At 51.3% G+C, this 22,829-nt stretch overlaps 1 protein-coding gene across 12 annotated transcripts in view; it reads right to left on the bottom strand.

Moving 5' to 3' along the window:
- Positions 1-22,565, bottom strand: part of ANKDD1A (ankyrin repeat and death domain containing 1A) — a 43,023-nt gene extending 20,458 nt beyond the window's left edge. For 3 of the 12 annotated variants that reach the window (XM_054450175.1, XM_063652691.1, XM_054450179.1), the window contains exons 1-9: positions 22,475-22,565; positions 18,542-18,645; positions 16,922-17,050; positions 12,414-12,512; positions 8,228-8,332; positions 7,400-7,498; positions 3,482-3,580; positions 2,819-2,917; positions 175-273 (exon numbers count right to left, since the gene is read on the bottom strand). In XM_054450175.1, coding sequence (XP_054306150.1) covers positions 175-273; positions 2,819-2,917; positions 3,482-3,580; positions 7,400-7,498; positions 8,228-8,332; positions 12,414-12,512; positions 16,922-17,050; positions 18,542-18,645; positions 22,475-22,508 — 867 coding nt within the window. In that variant the 5' untranslated portion in view covers positions 22,509-22,565. Of the gene's footprint in view, positions 1-174; positions 274-2,818; positions 2,918-3,481; positions 3,599-7,399; positions 7,499-8,227; positions 8,333-12,413; positions 12,513-16,921; positions 17,051-18,541; positions 18,646-21,918; positions 22,246-22,474 lie in introns of those variants that run through there. The other 9 variants (XM_063652690.1, XM_063652694.1, XM_063652692.1 and 6 more) reach the window with 8 other exon arrangements.
- Positions 22,566-22,829: the final 264 nt, after the last annotated feature.

Here is a 22,829-nt window from a genome sequence, read left to right as displayed (position 1 = left end):
TAATCCTATTACAGCTACAACAGTATCACTCTCCTAAGTGCTGCTGGCTCCCCTACTCCTGGTCTGCACCCCAACCCCAAGGGTCCGACGTGCCTGTTTCTCCCTGTGCTTCATCAGTGTGCTCATGGAAGGCTTTGCGATGGAGACCCCCTTCAAGACTCGCACCATACTTACATGATCAACCACGTTGGTGCAGCCTCCTGCGTGGATGAGGACCCGAGACACATCCTCCGAGCCACTGAGGGCTGCATAGTGAAGGCAGCTCAGGTTTTTCTAGAAGGAAACAGGCATCAATGCAATATCACAAGGACTCCTCCTACTGAGGTTTGCAAAGCTCTTTGAGATTCATTTTTCCATTTGAGTGTCACAACACCCCTGGGAGTATTAACTGAGGCTGGAAAAATCAATGACTCCCAGGCCTCTTGACCAGTAAAAGGAACTCACTGTGGTCTCAGTCTTTTCCTCAACTCCTATCACAATTGCAAGAATGTAGACCAAAGCCTGCCCAATTCTATGGCTGGTAAAGACATGCAGATGATAGACTCTAAGGAGGTGGTTTTCTTTTTTTTTCCCGAGACAGAGTCTCACTCTGTCAGCCAGGCTGGAGTACAGTGGCACAATCTCGGCTCACTGCAACCTCCACCTCCCAGGTTGAAGTAATTCTCCTGCCTCAGCCTCCCAAGTAGCTGGGATTACAGGTGCCTGCCAGTACGCCCAGCTAATTTTTGTATTTTTAGTGGAGACGGGGTTTCACCATGTTGGCCAGGCTGGTCTTGAACTCCTGATCTTGTGATCCACCCGTCTCGGCCTCCCAAAGTGCTGGGATTACAGGCGTGAGCCACCGCACCTGGCCAGGAGGTGGTTTTTAAAGAGGAAGACAAGATTTGCCAACACAGAGCAAACTCCACCCAGCATGCACTGCCCAGCACAAGCTGGTCTTAGTGCATCCAAACAGGATCCTGGCAGGGCCAGAATGGAGGCTTGATCTTGGTGGGCCTCAAAGGGCTCTCTTTCAGTCAGAGCCCAACCTGGCCCAATGATCACCTTGCACAAGGCACACACCAGGCAGGCCGCACTAGGGTGACCCACCACTGTCTCAGTTTGCCCAGGATTGAGGAGTTCTTGAGATGTGGGACTTTCCATTTTAAAATCAGGACAGTATGGGGCAAACCAGGACTAGCTAGCCACCCTGCTAAAGTCCCAGCTGAGGGAGTACCTGAGGTGTATGGGACTCAGTCCATCTCCCAGTGGGAAATGCAGTCACTATGGGCTTGGCACCTCCTCCGAGACCCTGTGGCATGATATTCTGAGAGGGGTGGGTATGTTGAAATGGAACGTGGCCTCTGCCAGAAACCACAAGCTGAGGCTGGAGCACAAGGCCTGGTGTGATGAGCAGCTCCAGCCCCCCACCCAATGGCCACCCAGCTGGGTGCAACCTTCGCAGTCTCTTTTTTTTTTTTTTCTTGAGACAGGGTCTCACTCTGTCACCCAGGCTGGAGTACAGTGGTGCAATCATAGCTCACTGCAGCCTTAAACTCCCGGGCTCGAGCAATCTTCCAGCTTTGGCCTCCCAAAGTGCTGTGTTACAGGCATGAGCCACCTTGCCCAGCCTACTTTTCTTTTCAAAGCCAGTCAGATTAAGCAGTGGGGAAATAAATTTTTAGCATAACATTTTAATTCTCTGTTTTTGAACTGCCTGTGTATTTTTGCTATTATTATTTATATTGTATTATTTATTATTAATATTTTTGCTATACTATTGACATTTAGAACAAAGCAAGAATTCCAGAACCTGAAGCCATTCAACCAGCCAGAAAGGTTATTTGTCACTGATTCAAAAATAAAAAGCAAAGCAAAAACACCAACTCACTACCTAAAGAAAGTCCACAACCCCGCTTTCCAGGTCATAGAGGAGAATTTTTACTGGCAGAATTGATGAGTACAATGGGGAGAGAGAGAAGAGGTTCATCCAGGGTCACACCCCAAGCCCCAGCTCTGTCAGGGGAAAAGCTTCATCAGTGGGTGGGAGCTCTGGAGTCAGGGGAAAAGGCTTTTGAGACTCAGCTTGGCCTCGTACTAGCTTGTGACCCTGAGAAAGTGCCCTCAAAGCTCTACTTTTCTCATCTGCAAAATGGATGGAATTTTTCTGAGGTAACAGTTATGAAGGGGCTTTGTGAACGATCAAGAGCTCAACAAATAGAAGACACTAACAGGGCCGGGTGCAATGGCTCCCGCCTATAATCCCAACACTTTGGAAGGCTGAGGCAGGCGGATCACTTGAGATCAGGAGTTCAAGACCAGCCTGGCCAACATGGTGAAACCCCGTCTGTACCCAAAAAATACAAAAATGATCCGGGGGTGGTGGCACACGCCTGTAGTCCCAGCCACTTGGAAGGCTGAGGCAGGAAAACTGCTTAAACCCAGGAGGCGGAGGTTACAGTGAGCCAAGATCGCACCATTGCACTTCAGCCCGGGCAACAGAGTAAGACCCATCTCAAAAAAAATAAAAAAACACTAACAGGTGTTGAGGTGTTGGGCCCTATTATGTCCTGGGCACTGTGTTAGGTATTTAATCCTCACAACAATGTAAAAAAGTAAATGTCATTGCACTTTATAGTTGGGAAACAAGGCTCAGAGAGGTTAAGTAACTTGCTCCAGGTCACAGGGCTCAGCAGTGGAGAAGCCAAGATCAGAACCTGGCCTGCTGCCTCGAAGCCTCTATTCACTCAGGGTTCAGGAATCCCTGTGGCCGTTACTGCCGACACGGCTATGGCTCAGCACTCAAGAGCAGACCGCAGTCTTGGGAGGGCCTGGCTACCTGGGTGAGGGCGTTCACGGTGCTCCCAGCCCTGAGGAGGAGCTGCACACAGTCAGGGTGGGACCCTCCAGCAGCTGCATGCAGGGCAGTCAGACCTTCCTGCAACACACAAGGAGAGCAATGAGGATGGTGGGGAGGCCCACCCAAGTGACCCCCAATCCCATGGTGAGAGGATGCCCCTTGTGCCTTGGCCCCAGGGCCCCTTGAGCTCTCCACTGCCCTGCCCCTGAGAACAATGAGCTTTCTTGTTTGTGATCCCATGAGCCCCACCCCTGAAGTCCTCACTTTGTGGAGCACACACATGGCATAGTCACTCCTGGCTCTACATCTCTGCTCATGTTCTGCCCCTGTCAGGCTGTCTCAGCCCCTCCCCTCTATTTCCTCCTCCTCCAGCAAGCCCTCCCTCACCCTCCTGTCCACGGTGACGTCTCCCTTCTTTGAACACACACTTTCTGTCTCACTTCTTTGGTGATCCATCATGCCAAGTGCCACCATTAAGCCTAGAGTTCAGTGCTGCTGCTTGTCTTTCCCTGGTGGGCTCTCAGTTCGAGATCATGCCCTCAGCCTCCTGGCTTTAGACTTCACCATGGACTGGTGGGGGTTCCTCAAAGGCAGACAGCAAGTGAGGGTCACGCATCTCGCCATCCCCAGGCAGTGACTCACCGCATTCTGCTCCTCCAGGTCCAGCCCGATGTCCACAAGTCGCTGCAGCACAGCCATGTGGCCCCGACCAGCAGCCAGATGAAGGGCCGTGTTCCCCTCCTGCAGGAAAAAGGGCTCCTGAGAGGCCAGCAGACCAGAGAGCCCCAGAATCACAGACCTGTGATGAGCTGCAGCCATGCACACTGGGTCAGTGCCACCCTGCTCCTGACAACTGGGCCAAAAACTATAACCAGGGGCAGATTCAAGGGCCAAGCCCTGGTCTTTCTTTCCTTATACTTCAAGGCAGGCACATTGCTTAAAAATTAAACAAATCCAATTCTACTTTCCACGTGCCCATCTGAAGCCAGTCCCTCCTCGGGTCCCCTAGATCTTTCTCTTCTCACTGCTCAAGGCCCCAGCAACTCTCCCCCGAGCTCAGGCTGTTGCAGGCAGCTGCTTGGCTCAGTCACCTGCCTCCCTCAAGTCTTTGCCTGAGATGTCAGTTTCTCATTGAGAAGCATGGCCTGCCCGGGCCACACTGAAACTACAAACCCCACCTCTGTCCTCCTGAGCCTATTTTCCCCACTGCACGGATTGCCTGCTAACACACTCTGTCACTGGCTGAGTGCTTAGTGTTTACTGTCTGACTCTTTTTTTTTTTTTTAATTTTACTTTAAGTTCTGGGATACATGTGCAGAATGTGCAGGTTTGTTACACAGGTAAACGTGTGCATTGGTGGTTTGCTGCACCCATCAACCCGCCACCTAGGTATTAAGCACTGCATGCATTAGCTATTTGTCCTGATGCTCTCCCTCCCTTTGCCCCCCACAACAGGCCCTGGTGTGTGTTGTCCCCCTCCCTGTGTCCATGGGGTTCTCATTGTTCAGCTCCCACTTATGAGGGAGACCATGCAGTGTTTTGTTTTCTGTTCCTGTGTTAGTTTGCTGAGGATGATGGTTCCCAGCTTCATCCATGTCCCTGCAAAGGACATGATCTCATTCCTTTTTCTGGCTGCATAGTATTCCATGGTGTATATGTGCCACATTTTCTTTATCCAGTCTATTACTGATGGGCATTTGGGTTGGTTCCATGTGTCTGACCCTTCTTGCTGGAACATAAGCACCACAGGGGCATCTATTTTGTTCTCTAAAGTTTCCTTAAGTGCCTAGAATAGGGCCTGGGCACATGGCCAACACTCAGTAGATATTTGTTCAATGAGTCAATAATGTAGGAGGGTCTTCAGGTGATCATGTGGAAAGCTTGACATGTGTCCCTGGAACTTGAGGGCCAGAGGACTGGTAGTTGCTTTGCACTTGGAAAGTCTAAAGGTGACAGTGACATAGCCAAGAGAAGCAGCTGGGCAGGGCAGAGGGCAGCTCTGCATTGGGCAGGGCAGAGGGCGCAACGTACTTTGTATCAGAAGTGGCCCCTGCTGAGGTCAGCCTGCTTGGGGTTGTCTTTTGAAGGGATCTCCCTGCCAGGCACAGTGCCTTACACCTGTAATCCCAGCACTTTGGGAGGCTGAGGTGGGCAGATAGCTTGAGCCCAGGAATTCTAGCCTGGACGATATAGTGAGACTCCGTCTCTACAAAAAATACAAAAATTAGCCAGATGTGGCGGTGCTTGCCTGTAGTTCCAGATACTGGAGAGACTGAGGCAGGAGGATTGCTTGAGCATGGGAAGTTGAGGCTGCAATGAGCTGTGATTACGCCACTACACTCTAGCCTGGGCAACAGAGTAAGATCTTGTCTCAAAAAAAAATTGAATTCAGCTAAAAATAATAAAATTTTTAAATAATTTTAAAAAGCCCTCAACAGCTTTGTTTTTCTCTCCTTGCCAGCTTCTCTGCAGGCTGTAGCCTGCAGGCCGGCTGCTGCGAGCCAGGACAAGCAGTGGGAAATGCAATCACAGCATGAAATCTCTGTGTTCAGAGACACGGAGGAAGCAGATGAACCATGAAGGGCCAACACATGCCCCCAGTTAGCAGGGTGTAGAGACCATGGCGGGGCTTTCTTCTTCCTTCTGGGTTATAAATATCCATGTCTTGCCCTTTGAAGCTGCAAGTGGCACACATGGATGCCTGACAGGCACTCGCACTTTCCTGGGCAGGGCAGGGGGCTCAGAGGCAGGAGAGCTGGACAGAAGGCAGCCTTGGCGTGGGCCCGGGGCCCTCTCCCCTCCACCCTGGGGATGTCCAGCATCTCCACTTCTGTGAGGCCTTGACAGCAACACTTCGCCCTTCCAAGTGGAGGTAATAGCTCTCTCTGGGCTCTCAAAGCCTCCCTAGCATTCTAGAGTACACGTGGAGTGACCTGTGTTGTCATTGACTCTAAGAGGTCTATCCCCCTTATCAGGCATTGAAAAACTTACTGTGCCCCCATCCCCAGATGAAACTGAAAATGAAAACACTCCCATTCTGAAAACACAAAACTTAACGGGGGTATGCAATTTTAAAAGCTTCTTTGCAGAATTTCTGATTGCAAGATTCTGGAGAAGTTCATCAAAGCTGTATTTTATCTTTCTCTGTTCTTGGTGCTCATGCTCTCCTGGGGCCCTGAGGTGTGATCACTTTGCCTTTTGGGTTAGCCAGTCCTGGCAGGCACTGCCCTCCCCACTCTCTGTATGCCCAGTTCCTGGCCCAGTGCCTTGCACAGGGCAGGACCTGCTCAGCCCAAAAGCATGAGTGTGGATGGACTCAGTACAGAACCCAAGGGGGTCCAACCCAGGAGGCAGCCTGGTAAGGGGAGAGAGACAGCTTTATGCATTAGGATGCTGCTTCCAAATCCAGCTCTACCTGTGTCTTGCTGTGTGACCCTGGCTAAAGCATTTCCCTCTCTGGGCGTCAGTTTCCACAACTGTAAAACGAGAAGGCTGAATTCAGACCCCTTCCAGTTCCAAGACCCTGCAGTGCATTTGTGTGTGAGCTCTCTATCACTTCATTATACACAGAACTCCCTCTATCCTGGCCAACCACATTAACCAGAAGATTAATAATGGAGTTAATCTCTTTGTTGGTGGCATCATTTAGAATTTGCTGTAACAGGCCGGGCACAATGGCTTACGTGTGTAATCCCAGCACTTTTGGAGGCTGAGGCAGGTGGATCACAAGGTCAGGAGATCAAGACCATCCTGGCTAACACAGTGAAACCCCATCTCTACTAAAAATACAAAAAAAATTAGCCGGGTATGGTGGCGGGCGCCTATAGTCCCAGCTACTCGGGAGGCTGAGGCAGGAGAATGGCGTGAACCTGGGAGGCGGAGCTTGCAGTGAGCCGAGATCGCGCCACTGCACTCCAGCCTGGGCGACAGAGCGAGACTCCGTATCAAAAAGAAAAAAATAAAAAGAGAGAATTTGCTATGACATATGATTCACAAGGGTCCAATGATAAGAGTCATTTGCAGGGTAGACCCTCTGGTCCCCGTCCCTTACCCCTTCTCAGATTGGTGAAATCCTGCTCATAAGCCTTGAATGATATGCTCCCTCTTCCATGCTCCCAACCTATTCCTGCCATAACCATAGCAGAGCAGATGTGTGGCTACCACCCCCTTACACTTCCCCACATCTGCCAACAACAGACAACCCCAGTAGATTACAGCCCTGCTCAAGCCACTCCAGGCAGCACTACCAACCACCCAGATCTGCCACCCTGGCCAGCCACGTCGGATCAGAAATCCTTACTATGACTGTGGCACTGAGTTCCTCGAGTAAAAAACGGTGTCTTGGGCATCTTTATGCCACCAGCCTGTAGCACAGGGCTGGCCCATAGCACATGCTATTGAAGGGCCTGCTGGATGAACACTAAATACGCTCTCATCTTTGGGCCACACGGCCCTCCAGCACAATGGGAGTCAGACGTGGACACAGATGAGGAGCCAGAGCCTGGAAGGTGGCAAGTTTTGCACCCTGGTCAGGATCCCAGAGCCTCACGGACACAGTACCTTGTCTTTGACACTGTGGTCGCAGCCAGAGCCCACGAGGAAGTCCAGAGCATCCAGCTGCCCGTGCTCAGCTGCCCTGTGAAACGCCGTCCTCCCCAGCTGGCCAGGAGGAGAAGTGGTATGAGCCTTCCTCACTCTGTCAGTGGGCATACCTGCCTCTGCCCACCTGGCCTCTGTTCCCCAACGACTCTGGCTTTGCAGTGGCCTCTCCTGCCCCAGACAGTGTCCTCTCCCCTTGCCTCCCCACACCCTGCCTGGAAAGCCCAGACCCAACTTCCCAACAAGAGCCACTTGCTGGGGTCCCTCCCTGGCTAAAGTCCTTAGGTGGCTCCTTGCTGCCTAATGAATAAACAGATTCTTGAGGATGGGGGTTGAGATCGCCAGAGGGACCCCAACCACCCATCAGACCTTCCCTCCTAAGATTCCAGTCCCTCAGAACTCACACTAGAGCCCTTTCCTGTCCCTAAAGCTCCTACAAGCCTTGCTCTTCCATTTGGTGCCCCCTCCAACCGCTGACTTCCAATCTTACCCACAAATCCAGTTTATTTACCAAATGCCACCTCCTCCAGGAAGCAGAAGCAATGGCTTGCTTTTCTAACCCACCTAGTCCTTGATCTGGGCCTCTCTGCAGCAACTGACTGTGTTCTGCTTGTATTCTGCTTGTTTGTGCCCCAACACCTCTTCCCTACCAGCGGCTCCCCAGGCCAGGTGCAATATGCCCACAGATCAAAGGATGCACCCAAGGAATGTGGTAAGCCCAGTGGGCAAGAGTGGCCCCAGGAGCCCCCCACCCAATGGGAATGATGAGTAGCCCTGAGGCACTCTCACCTTGTCTACGTGGTCCAGGGCCACATCCTCCAGGTCCTCCATTATGAACGCCAGCACAGGCACATGGCCTTTTTGGGCTGCGCAGTGCAGTAAGGTCAGGCCATCCTGGAAACAAGTGCAGGAGGGTCCCTGCAGTCTGTGAAGGGAGGCCCTTTTCACACACTGCCAGTCTCCCAAACAGCGAGTGTTTGGGACCCAGAACACAGCCTCCCCATGGATACAACACTGTAAATGATGAATGGACCCCAGGGATAACCCACTCTGCTGCCCACTTAGCCTCAGGGGGGCTGGCAGGAGTCGGGATGCCAAAATTCAAATCCCAGCTCCAGCACCCCTCAGCTCCGGAGTCTCAGGCCAGTTACCGCCACCTCTCTGAGCCTCCACTTGCACATAGGACAAACTAGCATCATAATCCCTGATCACTTCAATGGGTGGTTGAGAAGACTGGACCTACAAGAAAAGTATTTTACAACTGAAAATTAATTCAAACATGTACGATGAGGTCATATAGCACTAGTAGCCTCCAGAACAGTTAAGAAGGTTCTAGGTATCTGCCTCCCTTGATACAGCTGCTAATGAAGAAGCAGGTGACCAAGTGACCAGTGTATGTCACTAGGAAGTGACCTCCTCACCTTCTAGGGCAGAATAAGAGCAGATGTGGTCTGCAGGGAGTAGAGGGAAGTGGCCTGGGTTGGGGGTGGACAGGAAGAAGGTCTCTGGGGCCTAGAAGCAAAAGGAGGGAGACTTGCAAATACTATGTTTATGCCCCAGAGCTTCTACTCTTGCCTCGTATTAAGGTCAGATTATTTGAAGTCCTGTTTGCAACCAACAGTTGCAAACTGTTTATGACTCAACCCATCAGTGAGTCATAAAAATCAATAGAACAGTGTTTTACATCTTGACAGGGGTCAAATCTCAGTGAATATAAATTTTCAATATGTGTATTTCTTTTCTTTTTTTTTTTTTGAGTCGGAGTCTCACTCTGTCTCCCAGGCTAGAGTGCAGTGGCGCAATCTCGACTCACTGCAACCTCCACCTCCTGGGTTCAAGCAATTCTCCTGCCTCAGCCTCCCGAGTAGCTGGGATTACAGGCAGCCGCCACCATGCCCAGCTAACTTTTTGTATTTTTAGCAGAGATGGGGTTTCCCCATGTTGCCTAGGCTGGTTTCGAACTCCCGAACTCAGGCAATCTGCCTGCCTCGGCCTCCCAAAGTGCTGGGATTACAGGCATGAGCCACCACGCCCGGCCCAATGTGTGTATTTCATGTTGGTATCATGGACCCCTTGATATGAAAGGATGAGAAGGGCACTTCCCTCTTGTGTTCTTCCCAAATTCCATAGCCCTGGACTGATGATTTTCATGAGGAAAACATGAGACATACCCAAATTGAAGGACATTCCATAAAATACTTGGCTACTACTCTCCAAAAGGGTTAAGGTCATGGAAAACAAGGAAAAATGAAGAAGTCATCACAAGATTGGAAGAGACTAAGGAGACAAAATGACTAAAGCATTATAGAATATTAATGGAAAAACTGCTGAAATCTTATTATAGTCTATAGTTTAGTAAAACTGTAAATATCACCAATGCCTGGCAAGGTAGAGCTACATAAACAGCAGGGAAAGGAGAAAGCTTCAGGGCAGAAGCAGGACTGGGCCTGTGGCATCTACAGGTAGGATGAATCCCTTTGGGGAAGACCTTGAACAAGAGATTGAAAGGAAGAGTGGGGTCTATTATTTGCAAAGTTGGCTGCATCTATTCCTCCTGCCCTTGGAAGCACACCCCAGGATCGTGCTACTCTTCTCACTGAGAATCTACACTGGTCCTGTGACGGGCTTTTGAATGCAATGGAGGTGATACCACGTGGCTTTCCAGCCTTGGCCTCTAGAGCCCTTGCCAATTCTGCTCTGGCTCTTTTGCTGTCCTGAGGCAGACACATAAGGAAGTCTAGGCTGAACTCCCTAAGGATCAGTGGCCACCTGGAGAAACCAGCCGCACCATCCCAGACGTTCCAACCCTTCCTGCAGAGGCTCCAGACATGTGAGTGAGACCCTCCAGGGCCAGCCAGCCCCCAGCCCACCCACCTGCTGACTGCAGCCTTGTAGGTGAGCCCAGGCAAGGCCACAGGAACTGCCCGCCAATCACAGAATTGTGGAAAATAATATATCATTACTTTCAGATTCATCACGTTTAAATTTTAGAGTGATTTGTTGCCAAAAACAGAAAATGAATATACAGGGGATGTGCTTAACTAGAAGAGTCCATGACTCAGAACCTCACCCTCCATATACACCCAAGACCCCACCTCCCTCATTCTAGAACATGGAGGCTCATTCACAACTCTGTTTATAGTATACTCCATCAAGACAGCACTGGATTCCCCAGGGCCACTGAGCCCTTCCAAGGCCAAGCCAGGCCAGGCTGGCAGGACTAGACAGCAGAACCCTGAGCTTGAACCTGGGTGTATTCATAGGGCGCCCTCCTGCTGGCCCCTCCCTCCCACACTCCAGCTCAGATCTTGTGACCCACCACATAGGGACATGGTTCTCTGGGATGGATTTTCCAACCCAAATGCTTTCAGGCACTCCCACCACTGCCAACAGGATCCTAACAATGGCATGAGACAGACTTCTTATGTGCCACAACCCTTTTACATCTGGTGAAGCCTATGACCCCTTCTCAGAATATTTACTTAAATGCAAAAAAAAAAAATTATACAGGAAAAAAAATTAATCAAATACACAGGCTTACAATGGCGTATTAGTTTCCTATTGCTGCTATAACAAATTACCATAAGCTTCATGGCATAAAACAGCACAAATTTATTATTTTACAATACTGGAGGTCAGAAGTCTAAATTGGGTTGGCAATGCTGTGTTTCTTCTGGAAGCTCTTGGGGAAAATCCATTTCCTGGCCTTTTCCAGCTTCTAGAAGCTGCCCGAATTCCTTGGCTAGTGGCTCGCATCACTCCAGCCCTTCCTCCTTCATCACACCTCACACACATCACATCACACCCAACAAATTCCTATTGGCGTGTTGGGTTCTGGGGGTTCAGAGGTTCTAGGGATTAGGATAAGGACATCTTTGGGGTGCCATTATTCTGCCTACCATAAAAGGAAACCAATTATATTGAAATTAAGTTATCAAAATATTACAAACCAAGTTTTCAATCTAGTAACATATGTGCTTCCTTACTGACCCGTTAAACAACAAGATCTAGTGAAGGGTCTAATCACTGCCATAATTGCAATGTAATGATAAATGTAAGGAGTATTTTAAGATAACTGCAAAAACTTCCATGTGATATGAAAATAGCTACATTTTCTATTAGTGACAAAGTCACAAGTACTAATGTTACCTACATTCATGATTGAAAAAAAATGCTAATTAGCCGGGCGTGGTGGCACACGCCTATAGTCCCAGCTACTCTGGGGGCTGAGGCAAGAGAATTGCTTGAACCCAGTAGGTGGAGGTTGCAGTGAGCTGAGATCACGCCACTGCACTCCAGCCTGGGTGACACAGCAAGACTCCATCTCAAAAGAAAGAAAAGAAAGAAAGAAAAAATGCTAAATTTTCAAGAAGTTAGCCAAAATAAATATGCACTTTTTTCCAATCCAAGTTCATAGGTCCTCTGAATTTTCTCCAAGAACCCACGTGAGAACTCCTGGCTGAGGGATTTGGCCCAGAAATGTTTGCATTTTCCTATGGGCCACTGACACCCTAAAAGGTGAGACACCAGTGGAGGGATTCCGGGCACTCTCACTTGCTGGGGCCCTGCTCCCTCAAATCCCAGTGCAGGCTGATAGAGTAACTCGCCCACCATACCACACTTGGTAAATGATGCTTTGCTCCTTTCACCCCACCGCACTGAGCACAAGGGGTGCAGGGCCTGGCAGGAGGGTGGAGGAGACCTCACCTCCTTCTCATTTAATTTTCCTAACTACGCTCTGAGGGAGTTACTTTGATTTCTCTCTTGTAAATAAGGAGGCCAGCCAGAGGGCTGGGAACTCTCCCAACTCACCGAATAATAAAGGGAGGTGGGGGAGATCAGATGAAAGAGGGATAGGCAGAGGCAGGTGGGGGACCGGAGGGGCAAGCAGGGGTCGGGGACAGAGGTCGGGGAAGACCTGTGCATCCAGGGATGGGGGAGCCAAGGGGACGGGGTCTACCAGCTGAGGCCTTACCTTGCTCTCACAGTGGATCTTGGCCCCTGAGTTTACCAAGATCTGGAGGATTCGTAAGTGGCCGAACCAGGCAGACAGGAGAAGCGCGTTCATCCCAAACTAGGGGAGAGGACATAGAGGAGGTGAGAAGAATGTGGGAAGGCGTGGCTGTGCCAGCCAGGCCCTGTGCCTTATGACTAAACCATACAACCAGAAGGAACTATAAGTGCCACTTAGTCCAGGGAGCTCCAAGCTTTAGGAATTTAAAGATCAAGATTTTTTTTTAAATAGAGGCTGATGTACTGTTGCAAACTTTTAAAATTTTTTTTTTGCTAAATGAAACTTAAAAATAAAACAGCTGCTGGCCAGGCTTGTTGGCTCACGCCTGTAATCCCAGCACTTTGGGAGGCTGAGGCAGGAGGCTCACATGCGGTCAGGAGTTCAAGACCAGCCTGGCCAATATGGTGAAACCCCGTCTCTACTAAAAATACAAAAATTAGCCAGGTGTGGTGGTGGGCACCTGTAATCCCAGCTACTTGGGAGGTTGAGGCAGGAGAATCGCTTGAACCCAGGAGGTGGAAGTTGCAGTGAGGTGAGATCACGCCACCGCACTCCAGCCTGAGCGACAGAGTGAAACTTCGTCTCAAAACAAACAAACAAAAAACCAGCTGCCATTTACTCTCATCATCATTTCATAAAGAAAGACCATTTTAAAAGAAAACAATTTGTAAGGAACCAATCTTAGAATATATTCTTGACAAATAAAGCTTCATAACTGGGCGTGGTGGTTCACACCTGTAATCCCAACACTCTGAGATGAGGATCACTTGAGCCCAGGAGTTTGAAACCAGACTGGGCAAAACAGGGGGACCCCCATCTCTACAGACATTTTCGTAAAAATAAGCCAGGCGTGGAGGCACACTCCTGTGGTCCCAGCTACTCAGGAGGCTGAGGTGGGAGGATCACTTGAGCCCAGGAGGTAGAGGCTGCAATGAGCTGTGATCGCACCACTGCACTCCAGCCTTGGTAACAGAGCGAAACCCTGTCTCAAAAACAAACAAACAAAGACAAATGTAGCTTCATGAAAAATACATTGTCCCTGTTTTCTGATTTGCTATGACTGGTGAAGACCTTATCCTGGACTGGTGTTTAAGAATGGACTGTTTAAATCTCCCATAGAGGCTGGGCATGGTGGCTCATGCCTGTAATCTCAACACTTTGGAAGGGACCAAGGTGGGAGGATCGCTTGAGCCCAGGAGTTCAAGACCAGCCTGGGCAATATAATGAGACCTGTCTCTATAAAAAAAATTCATTAGCTGGGCATGGTGGTACGTGCCTGTAGTCCCAGCTACTTGAGAGACTGAGACGAGAGGATCATTTGAACCGAGGAGGCAAAGGTTATGGTGAGCCAAAATGGCACCACTGCACTCCAGCCTGGGCGATGGAGTGAGAGCCTGTCTCAAAAATAAATAAATAAATAAATAAATATCCCATAGGATATCTTCAAGGCAGATAGCTTAAGTCTGCAGCACCACACCACCTCACAAGACATCCCTGTGCAGTCAAACACTGGCTTCTGTTAGAAATGCCTCCTCGAGCTCTATTAAAATCTGCACTCCTGCAATTCCCATCCCACCAACTCTCTGGAGCAACTGAAAATATGTCTATGCCTCCACTCAGGGCAGCCCCACACCTATTTGCAGGGTGCTCTTCCTCCACATCTGCACCGTGCTCCAGGGTCCCCAGAGTCCCTTCACTGACTGACCTCCACTGCAGTAGGGTTCTGCACTTCCCCCACCTCCCTGGAATATTTTCTTCTCTGTGAAGAGCAACCCCAGGCCTCCAAACTCAGCTCCGGGGATACATCAAGAGCCAGCCAGATCCTGGGAATGGTTTTTTGCAGTGCCTCCTTGGGTGTGGCTCCACCAGAAGCCTTTGTGAGGGGTACCAAGAAAAGGGGTCTTAGCGGCTGGCACCAGAATTCCTCTTAGGGAGAGAACTGTGGGTAAAAGCCTTGACAAAGGGTTGAGGCAAAAGGTGAAACTCAGAGGGAACTCACTGATCAGCAGGCTCCCGAGCATCCAGAGAGTTGCACTGCTTTGCTTTAGAAACAGGCGGGAATTTGGAGGCAGGAGGGGGGTGGTGCAGACAAGGACAGCACTGGAGAGAGGAGGGAAGCAGAGGCTGGGGCCAAGGCAGGGAAAGGACCAAGGGCCTTTAAAGAACAGAATGTCAAAGAGGGGTCTTTAGGATTTTTACATTGTTTTCATGTGTAATGTAGGTCTCCTCTATTTCCCAGTTTGGAAAACCACACCACAAGCCTTCTGTGAATGGAGTCCTTGCAAACCAGGGAGAGGTACCATGTTTGGGATGACACCAGGGTGGAGTCAAAAGACTATTTGCAAAATTTCAAAAGAACGCCAAAAGTTGACCAGAAGCTGGAAGCAAGAGCCAGCAGGGACCACAAGCATTTAAGTTCTTCCTCATGAAATCCTAGGGAAGGTGTTGGATCTCACAGAGAGCCTCAAATGAAGGTCTATCATCCAAGATGGGGCCATATTTTTTTAATTAAAAATTATAAAACAAAACAAAAGAAACAAATGAGGGTCTACAGCTGGCCTTAACTAGAGCTGAAGAGGCCAGGAGACCCGGCACTGGTTCAGAGCTCAGCGCCTGGTAGAGTATCAGCAACTTTGCACTGGCTGCAGGAGGAAGGACAAAGAAGAAGCATGGGCAGAGTCCAGAGGAAGGAGTCCACAGGCACTTGGGAATAAAATGGGTGAAGGCTCAGGACTGGGGGAGGGAGAGCCATGGGAGCCAGAGCCTCCTGACAGTGGGGACCCCCGGGATACATCACAGTCTTATACCAGCTTTCCCCACATACATAGTTCCTAGGAACTGTCCAGGCCAGAGTCCTGTGGCATATCACTAGAGACCTTCCTCCAACAACAGGATTTCCCTTCTCCAGTGTCTCCCGAACCCTGTTACTACAGCAGGCAAGCCCAGCAGGCTGTCTTATTTTTCAAAAGGTTACTTATTGCCATTTGCAAAAGAAACAGAGAGGATCCTTTTTTTTTTTATTTTTTATTTTTTTGAGACAGAGTCTCGCTCTGTCACCCTGGTTGGAGTACAGTGCCACAATCTTGGCTCATGGCAACCTCCGTCTCCCAGGTTCCAGCGATTCTCCTGCCTCAGCCTCCCCAGTAGCTGGGATCACAGGCGTGTGCCACCACACCCAGCTAATTTTTGTATTTTTAGTAGAGACGGGGTTTCAAAATGTCGGCCAGGCTGGTCTCAAACTCCTGACCTCAGGTGATCCTCCTGCCTCTGCCTCCCAAAGTGCTGGGATTACTGGTGTGAGCCACCGCACCCGGCCAACAAGGAGGGTTTCTAAAATGGCCCCCTCTTACTGTTCTCCCTCATAGCTTCTTTTCTCACTAAACCCCTGAAGGAAGAAATAACAGCACAGTGGTGATAGTGGGGGTCTTTGTGGGTATAAAGACTTGATGCAAGAGGCATTAGTGTTTCACCAGGGAGCTCAGGCTAAGGATCCTAGACATTCTGCTCCTAAAGGTATCCCTAAATGAGGCCTAAGCAGGCACAGGGAGGAGACAGGATTGGGGAATGGGGAGGTAAGGGTTGCTGCCTCACCTCAACCCCAACTAGTAATCAAGCCCCCACATAGTGAAGCCTGGGAGCAGAGAGAAGCCGGAACAAAGAAAATTGTTTTCACGGACAACCAAGTCGCTGCAGGGAAGTTTATGGTTTTATTTTTTATTTTAAAATTTTTATCTATTTATGTATTTAAACACCAGGTTATGAGACTGGCTAATTTTTGTATTTTTTGGTAGAGACGGAGTTTCGCCATGTCACCCAGGCTCGTCCCAAACTCCTGGGATCAAGTGATCCACCCACTGGGCCTCCCAAAGTGCTGAGATTACAGGCGTGAGCCATCGCGCCCAGGCGCTTTTTTAAATTTAAATGTAGACAAAGCCATAAGTGTCTCCCTTTCAAATGTCATTATTAGATTCAGCCTTTTTCCCAAACCTGTAGAGATAATTTTACAGACCCCGTTACTCATCAGTGCTCTCTCTCAGCAACACACTGCCTGCCAATTGGTTAACTAAGACTCTTAGTCTTTATCCAAGACTTTGATTGAAGTGTTAGCCAGGGCAGAGCCCTGTGGCATATCATGAGAGACTTTCCTCCTGGTGCTTTTGCTAATCAGGTCTCTATCAATCCACCCAATTATCTGTTCTACAGCCCTCTCCCTGTTCGCATGGTATCATGAGGGACTGAAAAGGCTCTCTGAGAACTGAAAGACCCTTGAAAGTGGAGAGCTCTTCATTACTGTACAGGAGGAAAATGGAATCAGTGCAGTGTCCCTGGCGCCTAAAGCCTTTGACTCCCCGCCACTCTGCACCTGAATGTCTGCATATTAGCAGCAATCTCGGCAACCGGCTCATAGACCCAGAGAGATCTCCAGTGCCCCCCACCACCCTGAGACAGACAGACAGACAGACACGTACACACAGACGTGCCTCTGTGAGGGCCCCTACCGCATCCTCCTCGTCCACAGCAGCCTCGTGCTCCAGAAGCAGACGCACAGCCTGCTCGTGCCCTGCACCTGCAGCCCAGTGCAGGGCCACCCTGCCCACCTGCCCGGAGCGAGATGACACTTGTCAGGTGCCGCTGCCACCTGGCTGCCTGGACCACCTCCCACACCCTCCCCCAGGACAGCTGGTCTGCAGGCTGGAAGGGTCTTTGCTGGCTCTGGTCCCCTGCTGGCTGGGGACCCAGCCCCATTCTGCCACATGCTCCTCTCCTACATGGCAGCCAAAGCCAACATAGTAAAATGACTGGACCCATCTGTCCCCGTCTAAAACTCTTCACAGTTTCTCATGGCTCTCAGGATAAACTCCTAACCTTGGGGATGATGAGGCACTGCATGGTCTGGCACTGCCCACCACTGCTTCTCAGAAATGCCAAGCAGCTTCCCACCTCTAGGCCTTTTCCTGCTGTTCCCCCTGCTGGAAAGCTCCGTGTGGCCAAGGATTATACTCCAAGTCCCTGAGAGGCACTGGAGTGCCTGGGTTCTGTCCCCTTCCTTCTCTCAGAATGGGGCTGAAGGGGCCTGACCCACCACCTCATTCTCAGCCCACCTTGGCAGTTCATAATGTTATCCAAATAGGCCTGGGGGAAGCTGGCCTGTGGCCCCTGTGCCCACTTCTCCCCTCTGTAGTTTTCAGCTTATGAGGGGACAATGAAAGGAAGCACTAGTTTTCACTGTGGTCTCAGGCAAGCCACATCCCCTCTCTGGAGCCCAGCTGCTCCTTCCTTCTTCAGGGCTTCTGCCCATACTGTTCCCTCTGCCTGGAACACTGTCCTTCACCTGGCTCCTCAAAAATGCCACTTCCAGCAGGGTGAGGTGGCCCAACGCCTGTAATCCCAGCACTTTGGGAGGCTGAAGTGGGAGGATAGCTTGAGTCCAGGAGTTTGAGACCAGCCTGGGCAACATAGCAAGACCCCTATCTCTAGAAGAAATACAAAAATTAGCCTGGCATGGTGGTGCACACCTGTAGTCTCAGCTACTCAGGAGGTTGAGATGGGAGGATCAACTGAGCCCAGGAAGGTCAAGGCTACAGTGAGCTGTGATTGCTCCACTGCGCTCCAGCCTGGGTGATATGAGGTCCTGTCTCAAAAAAAAAAAAAAGAAAAAGAAAAAAAGCCGACCCTCCTGCACACGCTCTTATGACAACTTATCACAGAGGGAATGAATTGTTTGTGGGATGCTTTGTGTAATGTCTGTCCTCCTCTTTTGCCCATCTGCCAGCTTCTGGCTGCTGACCTTTGACCCTGGCCCTCCTGGCTCTAACCTCTCAGATGCGTCCCAGAAGTTAAGAATTTGACCTCTGGAATTGCCCAAGCCTGGCTTGGCATCCTGACCCTGACCCTGGGTGGAGGCCCAACCACTCTAAGCCTCAGATCCCTCGAGACAATGCAGGCCATGAGGACAGAGCGTGAGCCTCCCTCCAAGTTTACACATGCAAACGCACTTGCCTCTAGCTCAGATAAACTGTTCCCCCTGTATACTGGCATTATCATGACACTATCCCAGGTGCCCCGATTCAGAGAAGCCCATTACGCACGTGGTTTCTGGCCCTGGTGTTAACCCTCCTCCTAATCAGCTCCTGCATCCTGCAGACGTTGTTCTGGCGGGCGGCCTCGTGGAGCTGCCTCTCCAGAGGAAGCACTATGGGGAGAAAATGGGGTGCAGGATGAGGGGGAGGATCCCCCATACTGCAGACAGGAGAGGTAAACAACCCATTCCCACTCCTGAACATTTGGGGCAGGGGTCTTTCAGCTAGGAATGGGGGCAGAGCGGCACAGCCCTCCTCCCTCGCAAGGTCAGGGTCCTCCCCAGACAGGCTGCTCTTCCTCATTAACTCACCCCACAGCCACGCAACCAGGATGTGGTGAAACCCCGAAGATGGAAGAGCAGGGCGAAGCCATTTGCAGCAGCCTAAATGTGTGCCCCATTATCCAAGTTTCATGTACCCTCCCAAGAGCTGCTCTTGGGGAAGGAAATGAAATTAACTCCCTCTGGAGTCAGTAACCACCTTTTCCACGGCTCAGTCTAGTGTAGAAAACAGCCAGGATTTACTGAGCCACCTACTGCGTGCCAGCGCCGGGTGAGGCCAGAGGCATGTTTACCCCACTCCTGTACCTTCCATCTCCTTGCTCCTCCACCCCTTCTTCCAACCCCTCTGTTGCCCAGGCTGGAGTACAGTGGCATGATCTTGTCTCACTGCAACCTCCGCCTCCCAGGTTCAAGCGATTCTCCCACCTCAGCCTCCTCAGTAGCTGGGATTACAAACGTGTCACCACACCTGGTTAATTTTTGTATATTTGGTAGAGACAGGGTTTCACCAGGTTGGCCAGGCTGGTCCCCAACTCCTGACCTTAAGTGATCTGCCTGCCTCGGCCTCCCAAAGTGCTGGGATTACGGGCATGAGCCACAGCGCCCAGCCTCTTCCAACCCCTCTTGCCCAAATCCTAACCAGCTTCCACCTGCCCGCACTGAGGCCACCCTGATTTTTCTTCTCTGTGCTCCTCTCACCCTCATCGCTGCACCTTTAGCACAGAGTCTCAGATTAAAGGGAACCTCAGAGGTCCCCCTGCCAACCCCTGTTATACACACCTGTGGGCTCAGGGTCAGGCTGCAGGTTAGTGTCTGAGCCAGGAGGACCCAGGGCCAGATGATCCCCATTGGAGCCCCGTGCTGCCGTCATCCTGACGGGTCTTGATTGTGAGGATGTCTAGTCTCCATGGCTAGACTCCAAACATTTTGGAGGCCCTGGCCACACTTTACCCTTCCTGATCCACCCACAGCTCACAGCAGGCCCAAAGGTGGGCACAGGAGGAATCCACAAAACTCTGCTTCTGAGCCAGGCATGGTAGCTCATGCATGCAATCCCAGCACTTTGGGAGGCCAAGGCAGGAGGATAGCTTGAAGCCAGGAGTTCGAGACCAGCCTGGGCTAAAAAGCAAAACCTCCATCTCTACAAAAAAGTTTTTAAAAAATTAGCCAGGTGTGGTGGCACATGGCTGTAGTCCCAGCTACTCAGGAGGCTAAGGCAAGAGGATTGCTTGAGCCCAGGAGTTTGAGGCTGCCAATGAGCTATAATTGCACTTCTGCACTCCAGCCTGGGCAACAGAGTGAGACCCTGTCTCTAAAAAGAAAACAAAAACAGGCCGAGTGCAGTGGCTCACACCTGTAATCCCAGCTCTTTGGGAGGCCGAGGTGGACAGATCACGAGGTCAGGAGATCAAGACTATCCTCGCCAACATGGTGAAACCCCGTCTCTACTAAAAATACAAAAATTAGTTGGGCATGGTGGCGCACACCTGTAGTCCCAGCTACTCGGGAGGCTGAGGCAGGAGAATTGCTTTAACCTGGGAGCTGGAGGTTGCAATGAGCCGAGATCACGCCACTGCACTCCAGCCTGGTGACAGAGCGAGACTCCATCTCAAAAAAAAAAAGAAAAGAAAACAGAAACAAAAAAATCTCTGCTTGTATGAGTGACACCAACAATCCCCAGACGAATAGATGCCTGTTCCCTCTCCCAAAGTGCTCACACATACTAGCACAGAGACAAATATTTGCTGGCCCTTTCCATAGTCACTGCAGGGCAAGTGACCCCATAGCCTGCATGTTTGGTCCAGTATGAATGTCTGAACCCAGCCCCTTTGTGTATCCAGGGACAGGTGACGAGTGTCTTGGTAGGGAAGGCTAAGATGCACTGAGGTGAGAGACAGGCCTGCCATGCAGTTTGTTTTTCTAGATAAATTCCACACAGTCTTCTCCAGATGAGAAAGAGGATCTTGAGCTTTCTGGGGCCTCATGGATACAACCTGTGGATCTCAGAGTTGCTACCCCGGGGGGCAATCACACAGTCCTGGGTTCAACTCTGGCTGAACCACTTCCTAGATGTGTTAGGCAGTTTCCTCATCTGCAAAATGGGAGTGTGAGCTTCCCTACAAAGTTAATATCATGATTAGAAATGAGATATGAAAACCCCCTGGCACATTGTCTGGCACATAATGACCACACCACCACCACCACCACCATCATCATCACTATTATTCCTCCAAGGCAAAGGGTCAAATTCTGGTAGCCAAAGAGAGCTGCCACTTCAGATGTGAGCTTACAGAGGCCTGGGTTATAGTACCTGCCCTGCCACTTTCCAGCAGCAGGATCCTGGGCTAGTCACATCCCCCTTGTAGGTCTGTTTCTTCCATTGTAAAACTGGGGGAGGGTGAAGAAAGAGATCTGTATAGGTCCCTTCCTGTCTGGCACCCTCTATCTTATGTGCAGCTTAGGGGGATTGGCCTGGTTTGTATTGGCAAACAGCCAGGAGTCCCAATGGGAAGCTAGCAGACACTGCATAGGGCCAGGCCAGAGAAGGTTAAGTTAAAATGAAATCAAGTCCAGTCTCATCTCTTCCATCCACCTCCCACCCGGCACCCTCTTTCTGGCCACATCCAATACCCACTGAACTGTGAGCCTTTGCCCATGCTGGGTCCTCTGCCCAGAATTCTCTGCCACACACCCCAATGCTCCATTGCTACACATTCTTCGCAGGCCCACTCAAGTGATCCTCCGCCCCAGGCAGAACCATGTACTTAATCTTGATTGAGCATTCCCACCCCCAACACATCCCTCAGCTGAGTAGATGCAGTGTGCCAGCATTTTGGACACTATAGGTCTCAAAGGAATCCAGTGAGCTGCACTATGCGCATTTGAGGGAGAGCCCCAGGATTCAGCTGTCAGGATTCAGCCAGGGCTGCAGGATCAAGGACTCACAGTGCAGACACCGACACAATCCTTCTCTCCCCTCTCCCAGACAGTGCAGCCCAAGCTGCCCCAGGCCAGCTGATGCCCACACAGACGCTGCTGCCCGGCCTAGAGGCCCTGGCACTGGGCGCACTCCTTGAGGGAGGCTCGGAGGTGCCCTCATCCCACCTGTGGCCAGTCAGGCTCCTCTCCTCTGAGTGCGTGCCCCATCCGATGCGGTCTCCACTCTCTATCTAGCCCCAGCATTCCGGGTGAGCTGGGGCCTTCAGCACTTCTACCACTCAATGGCTGTGTGACCTTGAACAACTCATTTGAACACCCTGTGCCTCAGTTTCTCATCTGCGAAATGAAGAGAACATGATGTCCTACCCATATGGCCGCAGCGAAGATCAAATGACGTGCCTCTCCAGGGTCAAGGCCTGGCACCCAAAGTATAGCACGCAGTCAAGGATCGCTATTACCTTTATTATTTGTAGCTAACCTCTCAGCCGCTGCTCCCCGCTCACCTGGCGGGTGGCGTCCCCGAGTCCCAGACGCACTGGCAAGGTCCCCTCGACCCGGTGCGCAGACCGGTAACCATTCCGCTCGGAGCCACACAGACGCCCAACTCGGAGGTGGCCGTTCGGAGGGCGCCAACCTCACCCAGCACTCCTCAAACGGATGCGGGGGGTCCTCTCGGCCTCGGCACGCCCCCCTTCCCCCTCCCGCCTCCAGGCAGACTCACGGCCGTCGGTCTCCCACGCCAGCTCCTCCTGCATCCTGCCTCTCCGCAGCCCCTGCGCGCGCTGGTGCCCGGGCGCGAGGCGCGCGTCCGCCGGGGCGGGGCCCGGGGAGCCGAGAAGAGGGGGCGGTCGCTCCTCCAGACTCCACGCCCCGCCTGCTAGGAGCGCAGCTGCAGCGGCCACCCTAGTCCCGGACCAGGATGCAGGTCCCTCCTCCTGCTCTCTTAACCTGCCCACCCCTCCGCGCCCGAGGCCGGCGGGTCGGTGCCACGCTGAGTTCCGCAGGTGCCCCTGACCCAGTCTCCTCCCCGGGAGTTCGCCCAGCCTCCCCGGCCCTGGAGATAGATGCGCACAAGG

This window comes from Pongo pygmaeus, chromosome 16 (assembly GCF_028885625.2).
Source record: "Pongo pygmaeus isolate AG05252 chromosome 16, NHGRI_mPonPyg2-v2.0_pri, whole genome shotgun sequence".
Taxonomy (NCBI): Eukaryota; Metazoa; Chordata; class Mammalia; order Primates; family Hominidae; genus Pongo; species Pongo pygmaeus.
This window is presented reverse-complemented; position numbering and strand designations above follow the sequence as displayed.